The sequence below is a fragment of the Hyla sarda genome, chromosome 6 (assembly GCF_029499605.1).
Source record: "Hyla sarda isolate aHylSar1 chromosome 6, aHylSar1.hap1, whole genome shotgun sequence".
Taxonomy (NCBI): Eukaryota; Metazoa; Chordata; class Amphibia; order Anura; family Hylidae; genus Hyla; species Hyla sarda.
This window is the reverse complement of record NC_079194.1, coordinates 153,234,051-153,247,786: the sequence shown is the minus strand read 5'-3', so window position 1 is coordinate 153,247,786 and position 13,736 is coordinate 153,234,051. Positions and strand designations below refer to the sequence as shown.

At 45.0% G+C, this 13,736-nt stretch overlaps 1 protein-coding gene across 3 annotated transcripts in view; it reads right to left on the bottom strand.

Moving 5' to 3' along the window:
* The window catches only part of ZC3H18 (zinc finger CCCH-type containing 18), a 166,403-nt gene that overhangs the window by 20,989 nt on the left and 131,678 nt on the right, over nucleotides 1-13,736 (bottom strand). For all 3 annotated transcript variants that reach the window (XM_056525578.1, XM_056525579.1, XM_056525580.1), the window contains exons 11-12: nucleotides 9,770-10,015; nucleotides 7,754-7,873 (exon numbers count right to left, since the gene is read on the bottom strand). In XM_056525578.1, coding sequence (XP_056381553.1) covers nucleotides 7,754-7,873; nucleotides 9,770-10,015 — 366 coding nt within the window. The remainder of the gene's footprint in view (nucleotides 1-7,753; nucleotides 7,874-9,769; nucleotides 10,016-13,736) is intronic.

Below are 13,736 nucleotides of genomic sequence, written 5' to 3'. Positions count from 1 at the left end.
ATAATTTTTGTTTCGATTTATTATTAGAAAAAAAAAAAAAATTAAACATTGAAATATATAAAAAACACTTCTCACCCCTATAACTTTTTTTTATTTTTCCACCTACAGAGCTGTTTTAGGGTTTGCTTTTTGTGCCATGAGCTGTGGTTTTTAACGGTATCACTTTTGTGTAGTTCTGGTTTTTTGATCACTTTTTGGGGATGTAATGTAACCAAAAATCTGCAATTTTGGCACTTGGAATGTTTTTGCGTTTACGCCGTTCACCGTGCAGGAGCAGAAACATAATAATTTAAAGGGGTTATCCAGGAAAAAAAACTTTTTTTTTTTTTTTTTTATATATATCAACTGGCTCCAGAAAGTTAAACAGATTTGTAAATTACTCCTATAAAAAAAATCTTAATCCTTTCCGTACTTATGAGCTGCTGAAGTTGAGTTGTTCTTTTCCGTCTAAGTGCTCTCTGATGACATGCGTCTCGGGAACTGTCCAGAGTAGAAGCAAATCCCCATAGCAAATTCTTGTACTCTTGTACTCTGTGCAGTTCCATAGACAAGCAGAGATGTCAGCAGAGAGAACTGTTGCCAGACCGAAAAGAACAACTCAACTTCAGCAGCTGATAATTATTGGAAAGATTAAGATTATTTAATAGAAGTAATTTACAAATCTATAAATCTATAAAAAAAAGTTTTTTCCTGGAATACCCCTTTAATAGCTCAGACAATTACACATGCGGCAATACCAAAAATATGTGTATTTTTTTGTTTGTACAGTGTTTTATTTAAAAAAAAAATGGGGGGTGATTTGAATTTTTATTAGGGGAGGAATTGTTTAAATATTTTTACAAACTTGTTTACACAAATTTTTTGGCACCCGTAGGGGCTTTTTATAAGCCATCATCAGATGGCTTACATAGATTAATGTAATGCTATTGCATTACATTGATCTATGAAATCTGTGCTGGATTGCTAGGGGCTGCCTAAGTGAGCCCTAAGCAATCAAAGAGCCAGGGAAGACGCCGAGGAGCAGGTAAGACCTCGGGCTCCCCCAGCAACCCATAGCCAGCAAGCCACCATCCCCCCCCCCCCTCCCCCCCGATGGCTATGGGACCACTTGACACCAGGAAATAGTGGTATTTATTGTTTAAATGCCGTGATCCGTATAGATCACGGTATTTAACCAGTTAAATGACGGACCTCGGCGCAATTGCCGAAGTCAGTCATTACCGGTAGATGTCAGCTGCTGATAGCAGTGGACATTACCCGGTCATGACGCGGACCCCCGTCATGTCCACCCACCCAACCCATGACGTAAATGTATGTCATGGATCGGGAAGGGGGTTAAGAGTTATAATTGTAGTCTGTTCCATACTGCTGAATATTATTCTTCTGTTATCTACTTATCCATGTTTTTACAGGTGTTTCAAGGAATATACTATCAATGGCCTATCCACAGGATAGGCCAGCAATAGTTGATCGGCATCTTCACTGATCAACTATTTGGTATCTGCACTACACACAATACAGAGCCAGAAGCAGTTGGTGGTCAGCAATCGTTTGTGTGGTCTGCCTGCATGATTAATTAAGCTGTGGGAACACTCTGTAAGTAAGCGCCAATCACAGAGATCAGCACTTCTAAGCCTGCCCCCATCTACCTGCTTTAGAATGAGAGGTATTCATCAATAAATTTGTTGCTAAGTAAAGCCATCATTAAAGGGGTACTCCGGCGCTAAACATCTTATCCCCTATCAAAAGGATAGGGGATAAGATGTTAGATTACGGGGATCCTGCCGCTGGGGTCCCCCACGATCTCTCCTGCAGCACCCCCCGTTTTATAGCTGCACAGAGCGAGGATCGCTCTGTGGCTGATGACGGGCGATACAGGGGGTGGAGTTTTGTGACGCCCCACCCCGCCCCCTCAATGCAAGTCTATGGGAGGGGGCGGGGTGTGGAAATTAATAAAAAAAAAAATACTTGTCCAAGAGACTAAAACGGAGCAGAATCTACTTGTCCCTCATAACAATCCACTTGTCCTGGTACAAAATAATTTTAACCCAAATAGTATGTAAATAAGGTCTTTTAGGTGGATAGGGTCCCTGATAAGAGCACACAATTAAAGGAATACTGCAGTGCAAAATAACTTATCCTGACTGCTGGGAAAACCCCTCCCCCGATCTCTTGTAAGGAATGGGGGCTTGTCCGAATGACAAAGCGGCCAACACGCCCCTCCCCCCCCCCTCCTATGTATCCCATAGATACATGGAGGGGGCATTTCAGCAGCCGTGTCATGCAGGGACAGAACATTCCCTTCATGCTTTCTGCTGGGGCCTCATAAAAGAGATGGGGGGGGTTGCCCCAGCTGTCAGACCCCCGCGATCTATCACTTATGGGGCTAAGTTATTTTGCACTACAGTATTCCTTTAAGTAGGTAGTCCCCCTTCAGGTAGGTATGTCCCTTTATCAGGTAGGGATCAAGTAGGGCCCCCGGCACCATTATATTACCCCCACCCCTGATGCTCCCTGCGCCATTATATTCCCCCCCCCCCCTGTGATGCCCCCTGTGCCATTATATTCCCCCCCTCTGATGCCCCCTGCGCCACTATATTCCCCCCCTGATGCCCTCTGCGCCACTATATTCCCCCTTCTGATGCCCCCTGCGCCACTATATTCCCCCCCTATGATGCCCCCTGCGCCATTATATTCCCCCCTATGATGCCCCCTGCGCCATTATATTCCCCCCCTATGATGCCCCCTGCGCCATTATATGCCCCCCTATGATGCCCCCTGCGCCATTATATGCCCCCCTATGATGCCCCCTGCGCCATTATATTCCCCCCCATGATACCCCCTGTGCCATTATATTCCCCCCCCATGATGCCCCCTGCGCCATTATATTACCCCCCCCTCTGATGCCCCCTGCGACATTATATTCCCCCCCTTCTGATGCCCCGAGCCACTGTATTCCCCCCTCTGATGCCCCGTGTCATGATATTCCCCCCCCCAATGCCCCGTGTCATTACATTCCCCCCCCCGATGCCCCGTGTCATTATATTCTCCCCCCTCTGATGCCCCTGCGCCATTATATTCCCCCCCCATGATGCCCCCTGCGCCATTATATTACCCCCCCCTCTGATGCCCCCTGCGACATTATATTCCCCCCCTTCTGATGCCCCGAGCCACTGTATTCCCCCCTCTGATGCCCCGTGTCATGATATTCCCCCCCCCCAATGCCCCGTGTCATTACATTCCCCCCCCCGATGCCCCGTGTCATTATATTCTCCCCCCTCTGATGCCCCTGCGCCATTATATTCCACCCCCCTCTGATGCCCCTGCGCCATTATATTCCACCCCCTTCTGATGTCCCTGCGCCATTATATTCCCCCCCCTTCTGATGCCCCGTGTCATTATATTCCCCCCTCTGATGCCCCCTGTGTCATTATATTCCCCCCTCTGATGCCCCCTGCGTCATTATATTCCCCCCTCTGATGCCCCCTGCGTCATTATATTCCCCCCTCTGATGCCCCCTGCGTCATTATATTCCCCCCTCTGATGCCCCCTGCGTCATTATATTCCCCCCTCTGATGCCCCCTGCGTCATTATATTCCCCCCTCTGATGCCCCCTGCGTCATTATATTCCCCCCTCTGATGCCCCCTGCGTCATTATATTCCCCCCTCTGATGCCCCCTGCGTCATTATATTCCCCCCTCTGATGCCCCCTGCGTCATTATATTCCCCCCTCTGATGCCCCCTGCGTCATTATATTCCCCCCTCTGATGCCCCCTGCGTCATTATATTCCCCCCTCTGATGCCCCCTGCGTCATTATATTCCCCCCTTCTGATGCCCCGTGTCATTTTATTCCTCCCCCTTCTGATGCCCCTCGTGTCATATTTCAGCTCAACCCCCCTCTCCTCTCCTGTACCACATTATTTACCAAACCTCACCTCCTCTCTGATCCCCTGCTACCTGTCCTCCGGCCACATGTGTGCTCCGGCAGGCTTAGGGGCTCGGCGGTCACTGTTACTGGACCGCGTCTGCATCCTCAGTCCAGACGGAGGTGCGCGCAATGAGTGATGTGCTTGCCCGAAGCAGGGCTAAATGCCTTAAGAATTCCCCTGCCCGGCGCCCGGAACTGCATGCCCGGAATTTCCACATCCCTGAGACCCCTCCCATAGACTTGCATTGAGGGGACGTGACATAACAAGGAGGCGGAGTCGTGATGTCACAAAACTCCGGCCTCGTAGTCGTGACCCTTCAGACACGGAGCGAACATGTCTGCATGAGAGATTGCGGGGGATAAAATGTCTTAGGGCCGGAGTACCCCTTTCAAGGGCTATAATTCTGCCGTTCTGTGATAGCACAGGTGTGTATAAAGTGGTGGCTCAGTAACAGAGTGGTCCCAGGAGAGTTGCACACTATTCCCCGCTTCATTGACACAATCCTGCATAAATAACACAATGCTTTAGCGAATAGTAAACAGTTCACAATGACGCTGATAAAATCTGGAGCCAACAAAATCTCCACGCCTGAAGTGTCAGTTCCCAGAAACCAGACAGACCAGTAAAGCTTTTAGCCTTTGGAGTCTTATGACATTCTCGGGGATAGTTATTGTTGCTTTAATAAGAGTTCTGTAGGCATGTTTTTCTTGCTTTTGCTTATGTATTTGCTTATGTATGATAAATTCTATCACAGGGGTTGATAAATTTTGCTTACATAAGCAAAATCCAATAAATCACTTTTGAATACAATTTTTTTTTGCACACAAGCAAAAACCAATAAATGACTTCAGAACACCAATCTGCAGCTTTCAAAAAAAAAAAAAAAAAAAAAAAAAAGCGATATATACCGTATGTGTGTTTATTAAACTGTTTTACCACTTTTTTTTTCTCCTAAATGTACTAACTTTTTATTTTTATTTTTTTTACTTCTCATTTCAGATCTGTGTTTCCTGTGGATTACTTAAGATTCGGAGGAGAACAGTGACCAGTATTTTTTAAATGTTAATAAAATGGTTAACAAGGGATTTTGGGGGGAGTGTTTTTTTGGAATTACTTTCTTTTTTTTTAAACGTGTTTTTTTATTTTATTTACTTGACAGGGTTATAGAAGCCATCTTATAGAGCAGTGTTTCCAAACCCAGTCCTCAAGGCACACCAACAGTCCAGGATTTAAATTTTTCCCTGTTCTATTCCAATGGAGTAACTGAAAAAACCCGGAATGTTGGTGTGCCTTGAGGACTGGGTTGGGAAACACTGTTATAGAGGGAGTCCTTTACTAAGCCGGGCTTAGTGTTAGCCACAAAATCAGCTAGCGCTAACCCCCAATTATTACCCCGGTACCCACTGCCACAGGGGTGCTGGGAGGAGCCGGTACCAACAGGCCTGGAGCATCATAAATGGCACTTCTGGGCCTAGGCAGTAACCGGCTGTCATTATACAGGCTGGGAAGGGCAAGTAACAATGGTCCTTGCCCACCCTGGTAACGTCAGGCTGTTGCTGCTTGGTTGGTATTTGGCCGAGAATGAAAAAAATAGGGGCAACCTTATGCTTTTTTTGCATAAATAATTAAATAAAAAAATAATTAAAAAAACAAACGCATAGGGTTCCCCATATTTTTTCTCTCAGCCAAATACCAACAAGGCAACAACAGCCTGTCATTACCAGGGTGGGCAAGGACCATTGTTACTGGCCCTCCCCAGCCTAAATAACGCCAGCCTGTTACCACCTAGACCCAGGAGCACCATTTTTGATGCTCTGGTCCTGTTGGTACCGGCTCTTCCCAGCACCCCTGTGGAGGTGGGTACCGGGGTAACAAATGGGGGTTATCGTAGCTGTTTTTGGGGCTAACGCTAAGCCCAGGCATATAAGACAGCTTCAATACTAAGCCTGTCAAGTAAATAAAAAATGTTTAAAAAACACAACACGTTTAAAAAAATATATATTATTCCAAAAAAACACTCCCCCACAAGCCCGCTTTAACCATTTTAGTAACATTAAACAGAAAGAAGGAAAAAAAACGCTGGTCATCAACGCAGTCCACCGAATCCGAAGTAGTCCCCAGGATACACGGATCTGTAAAAAAAAAAAAAAAAAAAAAAAAGGTTAATACATTTACTGTCACCCGCACGCGCATCTCCCGTGCCGCAAAACCACAACTCCCAGCATGCCCTTACAGTAAGAACATGCTGGGAGTTGTAGTCATGTTGTGCGGGAGATGTGCGGGCGAGTCACAAGCTTGTCACCTACCCCCCGCTGCATGACTACAACTCCCAGCATGCCCTTACTGTAAGGACATGGTGGGAGTTGTAGTCGTGCAAGCCAGTGAAGCAGGCGGTAATGCGCTCTGCTCCCTGGACAGCCTTGCTCAGAAAATCACTGTAATTTCATATTCCCCGCTGGGTCCGGTGACAGGGGTCCCAGCGGGAAATTTGAAATGACAGTTAACTCTGTGGCACCGTAGCAAAGGGAGCCTGGGCTGACATAACACTGCAGCCTCCCGGGACTCCCGCAGCTGAGCCGGGAGATGTGCAGGAGCCGTCCCTGCCATCCTTTAGCGTGTATCGCAGTGCTTAGGGATGGCAGGGATGGCTCCTGCACATCTCCCAGCCCGTCGTCTGCAGGAGTCCTGGGCGGCTGCAGAGTGATGCTATCCCAGGCTCCTTTTAACATATAACTGACCCGCAGAGTTTTAGTCCCTACTGTAAGATCAAATTTCCTGATGGGTTTCGTGATTGGCTGCTTGGTCCCGGGATCACGGGACCCAGCGGGAAATGTGAAATTATATTAGGGACTCCAAAAACTCTGCGGCGCCAAGGTATGTTAAAGGAACCTGGGCTGGCATCACTCTGCAGCCGCCCGAGCTCCATCTCATTCTATCCCCGCTACCCTAACTTAAAGGGGTACTCCGGCCCTAAGACATCTTATCCCCTGTCCAAAGGGGATACTGACTTACATGCCCCGCCCCCGTTATGCAAATCTATGGGAGGGGGCGTGGCAGCCATCACGCCCCCTCCGATAGACTTGCATAGCCGGGGCGGGGCGTGACATCACATGGGGGCGGAGTCATGACATCACGATAGTCCGGTCCTGTAGTCGGAAGTTTGTGAGCTGGCAGCGCGGCATGCAGCTCAAAGAGGTGGGTGCCCAATGCAAGATTGCGGGGGACCCCAATGGCGGGACCCCCGCGGTCAGACATCTTATCCCCTGTCCTTTGGATAGTGGTAGTCACAGCCCGCTACAAGACTACAACTCCCAGCATGCCCTCACTGTAAGGGCATGCAAAGAGTTGTAGTCTTCCAACAGGTAGCAGACAGATGGGAGATGTGTGGCGCAGGCAGGTGGGAGACAAGGGGGTATGTAAATTAGTGTCCCCGTCATTAAGTTAGGGTAGCAGGGATAGAATCAGACTGAGCCGGGCGGCTGCAGAGTTATGCTAGCCCGGGCTCCTTTGTAAAGATGTAATATCATATTTCCCGCTGAAGCAGTTTTGTAAGCCAGGCCCGGGCTGTTTTGGAGGGCTTGTAACTTTTTGTGCGACTTTCGCACTTGATAAATCCCTGACCACTGCAAAGTGAAAAATAAAATTTACTTTTGTAGGCCCTTTTGTAGCTTTTTGCTTATAGCCAAAAGTCGCACAAAAATTAGGTGCTAATGCGACTTTTTGTGCAAATTTTGTAAGCAAGAAAAGAGTTCTAAATCTCTTGATAAATGTCCCCCCGTGTTTATAATTTTGTAGAAAAATAAAAAAGACTTCTCTAAATTACCTGGACCGGCTACCAGAAAATGAACTATGTCGAGAAGATCGGCTGGAGTAAGAACTATAGGATGAAGATCTAGAACGTGAGGATCCAGAACCAGAGTATGAAGATGAATGAGAAGAGGATCTGAAAGTAAACAAAAATTACAAATTATCATAATGATTTAGGAGATTACAACTTAAATTGTTAATGAAAAATTTCTCAAACACTTTCATTTTTCAATTCCTCGCCATTTTCAAGTTGGTTGTGGGGTGGCGGAATGTTCCTTAACCTGTTGATGACACAGACAGGTCTTAACTGACAGCTGTGATGGCTCCTCCCCTTCCTGTGTAGCCTCCTGTGACAGGAAGCAGTAATTTCTTCCTTTCACATTGTCCTGCTAGGGGCAGAGATAACTGCAACCAGTTCCCTGGGGGAATATTTTAGGTGCTACACACAGTTCTTACTTCGTTCTGTGCTAAGGAAATGGAGACATCTGATCCCATTCATATGTGACAGGTAGGAGAATGTCTGATATTTCATAGCTGTCACTCATATTTATCTATCCACTGACTATGGGAGCGCTGGTGATAGCGGACTACAGCACTCCGACTCTCCCATAGAGAATATATAGAGGGCATGCTGATATGCAGATGCCCATATGCTTCTAAGGTATATATCACCTTTTAGATTTACCTCCACTAAAAATATTACTCTGTAAACACATGATTTATCCAGCTGTCTTGTAGTAAGATTCTCTTTGTTGCCCATAGCAACCAATCACAACTCAACTTTCATTCCTTATATTGCTGAGCTGAAATTGGTTGCTATGGGCAACAAAAAGACTCTTAGCATTAGCACGCTAAATCCCCCAGATTATTTCTTATCTTGTACTGATTCGGAGTTACAGCCTGAATTACACTTCAGAGCTGCATTAGGTATTCTGCTGATTAAGTCACTAGCCCAGATTCATCAAACTGTGTGAGAGAAAAAGTGGAGGGATTTTCCCACAGCAACCAATCACAGCTCAGCTTTCACTTTACCAGAGCTGTGATTGGTTGCTGTGGGAAAATCCCTCCACTTTTTCTCTCACACAGTTTGATAATTCTGGGCCAGTGTGTAAACACATTACTTATACTTTACAGATACAAAGTTACATCCTACATTAGACTCCAAAGCTGCACTCACTGTTCTGCTTGTGGATTCACTATGTACATACACTACTGCATTATACTCCAGAGCTACACTTACTATTTTGATGTTTTTTACTGGAAAAAGTCAGCAAGACTGTAGGAAGACTGTTTAACGCTCCTACAATAAAGGGTTAGTCGTTCAACATCAGATCCCTGTACAGTGTTTAGTGTCATGACCTTTCCCAAAGAGGAAATAACCAAAGTGAGTGAGTTGAGGCAGTTATTTTTTTTTTGCAAAAATTGGAGTACAAATTACATGGTTTTATCGTGATTTGCACAGAACAATATATTCAAATTCCATAGAGATAGAAGCAGCATACAGCTAGAGCTGGGAGTGGTGGGGAGGGGTGTGGGATCTAGCAGGAGCGATCTGGTAGGTGATTATGTCATCCTGTAGCTGACCAAGGACTGACCACTTCCTCTGTATGTCTTAATAAAACAGATGGGGCTGTAGAACTAGTGATAGAGAGTGTGCATAATATAGGGGGGGAAAAAAGAAAGATAGGGTTTCTTTAAAGTCAGCCGCCAAAACTAAGGAGTATGGCAGCTTCCCGACTCTCCAAAGACAGATAATGTAGGTTAAGAGAAGGGTGAGGCATGTTGAATTTTCTCCGCTCTAGCCTATTGTTCTGGCAGGGATAAACCTGTGCCAGAGCTGTGTGTGCCAGGCTGCGACTTACCCCTTCTCTCAAGAGGAATAACTGTTGGCTGAATAAATATCACAATGGCATGGAAGTCTCAACATACATAGAGATACAATTATCTCTTATTAGTAGGTACACCTACTTAAATAAATACAGAATGACTGATCTAAAGGGGACCAAACCAGAGCAAATGGGCATATAAATACCTGGATGAATTGGATCCAGAATCGGATGATCCTGAGGTACGATGTCTTCTGCGCCCACGGCTGGGAGAGCCAGAGTTTCCTGGTTTCCTTTTTGGTGACTTTGATCGACGCCAGGGGTCCTTCCATTCATCGGCCCTTTTAACTGATGACGAACCAGACAAATTTGGGACCACGGCAGATGCAGTGGGATTAGCAGCTGATAAACTTGCAGCAGGAGAATCTTTCTTAGAAGCATCATTAGGACGGCTGAGGAAATGGGAAAGAAAAAGAAAAAAGACAGATTTAAAGTATTTTCTTATTCTGCAAGAGAACTTAAGTGTATTCTTAAAAAAAAAAAAAAAACACATTTCTTAATTTAATGGTAAGATGCAAGACTGTAAAGACCAATAGCATCACTGAGAATGCGGTAAGTCCATTCACTAAAGAGCAGAAGTGACATCAGAGACAGCAGCAACAAAGTTGTTGACTACTGAGCCCCAATGACGCGGAAGCCTCAGTTCACTATGATATCTCATTATTAAGCTGTTATTAGACATACAATTAGGAAGAGACAACAAAAGGTGGTTTGAATACTAGTTTGTATATAGAAACAATTTTCATATTTGGAAGATTTCCATTAAAGGGTGTTCTAACACTCCGCAATTGCGGACCCTTAACTGTGGATTTTACAAGGCAATAGTACTTTTTACTGCTTGGTAAAGTGCACAAATGCAACTTTGGTAATTTGTCATGTAGTTTCGGTGAATTTTTTTTTACATTTTATCTGTGGACATAATGGAGCTTTGTGCTCAGCGTAACAGTAGAATTTACTATTGAGTGATAAAGGAAGTGGTGACATCAGAAATCCTCTTTGTATAATGGCAGTTCAGAGGAACTTCAGATCCCACAGGTGTCACAGTTTCCTGAGTGTGTGATGAAATGGGAAAGTGTCACTGGAAAGTTCTTACGTCATCGGCTAATGATGGAGGCAGGAAATGCAACACCTACCAAGGACTAGTATGATGACACATGATGACGCTTCCTCTGCAAACACCAATATGCAAATGCTAATTATGTATGCGCACAGGTAGCTTTCCCAACAGCCAGCATAATAAGTAATGATCCCTAGGATCTTCACAAGGTCTTTTCTGCTACATGCATACAGACCACTGTAGGACACAGAGGCTTTGGTTGCTCAAGAACTAGATGTGACATTCAGACAGGTGGCACCAGCTTTAATTGGCAGCCATGTGCCATGGTTCATCTGCTTTCCCTAAAGAATTTGATACTACGTGACCTCATTGGATGGGTTTTACCTTGCTGCCCTTTCCATTGTCTGACAGGGTGAAACAATTGAAACACTCCCATTGCAATCCACCAATATCAAATGATAAAGTCTGAAAATGTGTACTGAAATATAGGTCATGTAGTTTCTCATTTATTAAAATCTAGCATTGGGTACCACATCAGACCCCTTCACAGATTAATAAGGCGCACTGTCATGCAGGCACTGTACTTTGCCAACTGACAGATACTGGCGCTATGGAAGCTAATACGGCTGACAGGAAAAAGCTGCTTGTGTTAAAAGCTGATGGAATACTATGAATGTGTGGCTGATCTTATACACTGCTCAAAAAATAAATAAAGGGAACACTAAGATAACACATCCTAGATCTGAATGAATGTACTAGTCGTATGAAATACTTTTGTCTTTACATAGTTGAATGTGCTGACAACAAAATCACACAAAAATTATCAATGGAAATCGAATTTATCAACCCATGGAGGTCTGGATATGGAGTCACAATCAAAATCAAAGTGGAAATCCACACTACAGGCTGATCCAACTTTGATGTAATGTCCTTAAAACAAGTCAAAATAAGGCTCAGTAGTGCGTGTGACCTCCACGTGCCCATATGACCTCCCTACAATGCCCGGGCATGCTCCTGATGAGGTACTCTTGTGGTGAGACAGTCTGTGGTGCAACGTGGTGTTGGTGGGTGGAGCGAGACATGATGTCCCAGATGTGCTCAATCGGATTCAGGTCTGGGGAACGGGCAGGCCAGTCCAGAACATTAATGCCTTCCTCTTGCAGGAACTGCTGACACACTCCAGCCACATGAGGTCTAGCATTGTCTTGCATTAGGAGGAACCTAGGGCCAACCGCACCAGCATATGGACTCACAAGGGGTCTGAGGATCTCCTCTTGGCATCTAATGGCAGTCAGTCTAACTCTGGCAAGCACATGGAGGGCTGTGCGGCCCCAAAGAAATGCCACCCCACACCATTACTGACCCACCACCAAACTGGTCATGCTGGAGGATGTTGCAGGCAGCAGAACATTCTCCACGGAGTCTCCAGACTCTGTCACATCTGTCACATGTGCTCAGTGTGAACCTGCTTTCATCTGTGAAGAGCACAGGGCGCCAGTGGCGAATTTGCTATTCTTGGTGTTCTCTGGCAAATGCCAAACGTCCAGCACGGTGTTGGTCTGTAAACACAACCCCCACCTATCGACATCGGGGCCTCATACCACCCTCATGGAGTCTGTTTCTGACCATTTGAGTGGACACATGCAAAATTGTGGCCTGCTGGAGGTCATTTTGTAGGGCTCTGGAAGTGCTCCTCCTTGCACAAAGGCAGAGGTAGCGGTCCTACTGCTGGGTTGTTGCCCTCCTACAACCTCCTCCACATCTCCTGATGTACTGGCTTGCCTCCTGGTAGCACCTCCATGCTCTGGACACCATGTGCTGCACTACTTGAGCCACTTGTGTGGGTTGTAGACTCAGTCTCATGCTACCACTAGAGTGAAAGCACCGCCAGCATTCAAAAGTGACCAAAACATCAGCCAGGAAGCATAGGAACTGAGAAGTGGTCTGTGGTCACCGCCTGCAGAACCACTCCTTTATTGGGGGTGTCTTGCTAATTGCCTATAATTTCCACCTGTTGTCTGTTCCATTTGCACAACAGCATGTGAAATTGATTATCAGTCAATATTGCTTCCTGAGTGGACAGTGTGATTTCACAGAAGTGTGACTGACTTGGAGTTACATTGTGTTGTTTAATTGTTCCCTTTATTTTTTGAGCAGTGTACATAGAAAGATGCATGAAATGCTGGATTGCCTACAAGGTAGCTTTAGACAACACTAAAACTGCTTAAAGGGGTACTCCGGTGGAAAAAACATTTCTTTTAAATCAACTGGGACCAGAAAGTTTAAAAGATTTGTAAATTACATCTAATTAAAAATCTTAATCCTTCCAGTACTCATCAGCTGCTGTATGCTCCACATGAAGTTCTTTTCTTTTTTTAATTTACTTTCTGTCTGACCACAGTGCTCTCTGCTGGCACCTGTCTAGAGGTACCGCTCTGAACGTTCTTACATTGTTACCATCTACATTGATAGTAACCGGCTCTCTTCTATTTAAGTGAATGTTACAATTCAAGTGAATGTTAAAACTGTTACAACTGTATCGCTCATCTGCTACATCTAATAGACATTTTACTTTCACTTTGCTGCTATTACAGCACACTAGCTGTATGTGATGAACAGTTCTAATCCTTGTGGCTACTAAATCAGATTACAATCACCATACTGATTCTGGACATTGGCTGATCTTGCGACTAGAAATGAGCGAACTTACAGTAAATTCGATTCGTCACGAACTTCTCGGCTCGGCAGTTGATGAATCGAATTTACTGTAAGTTCGCGCATCTCTAATTGCGACTATTCCTCTATTTTTTATGAACATTCTATATTTTTTATATAGGTTGGCAATTATTTTTACCTATTTTTTATAAAGCACAATTGTCTAATACCTGGGCAAGGGCCCTGCCCAGGTGTTTCAGTACTATTCTTATTTAATAAATATATATCATTGTTTAAGCTATTTATTCTGCAGGTATTTTTTTTTTATCTATATTTTAACTATCATAATTATTTGAGATATCTATTGCATTTCTTTTCTGTCAACTACTATTCTCCATTCT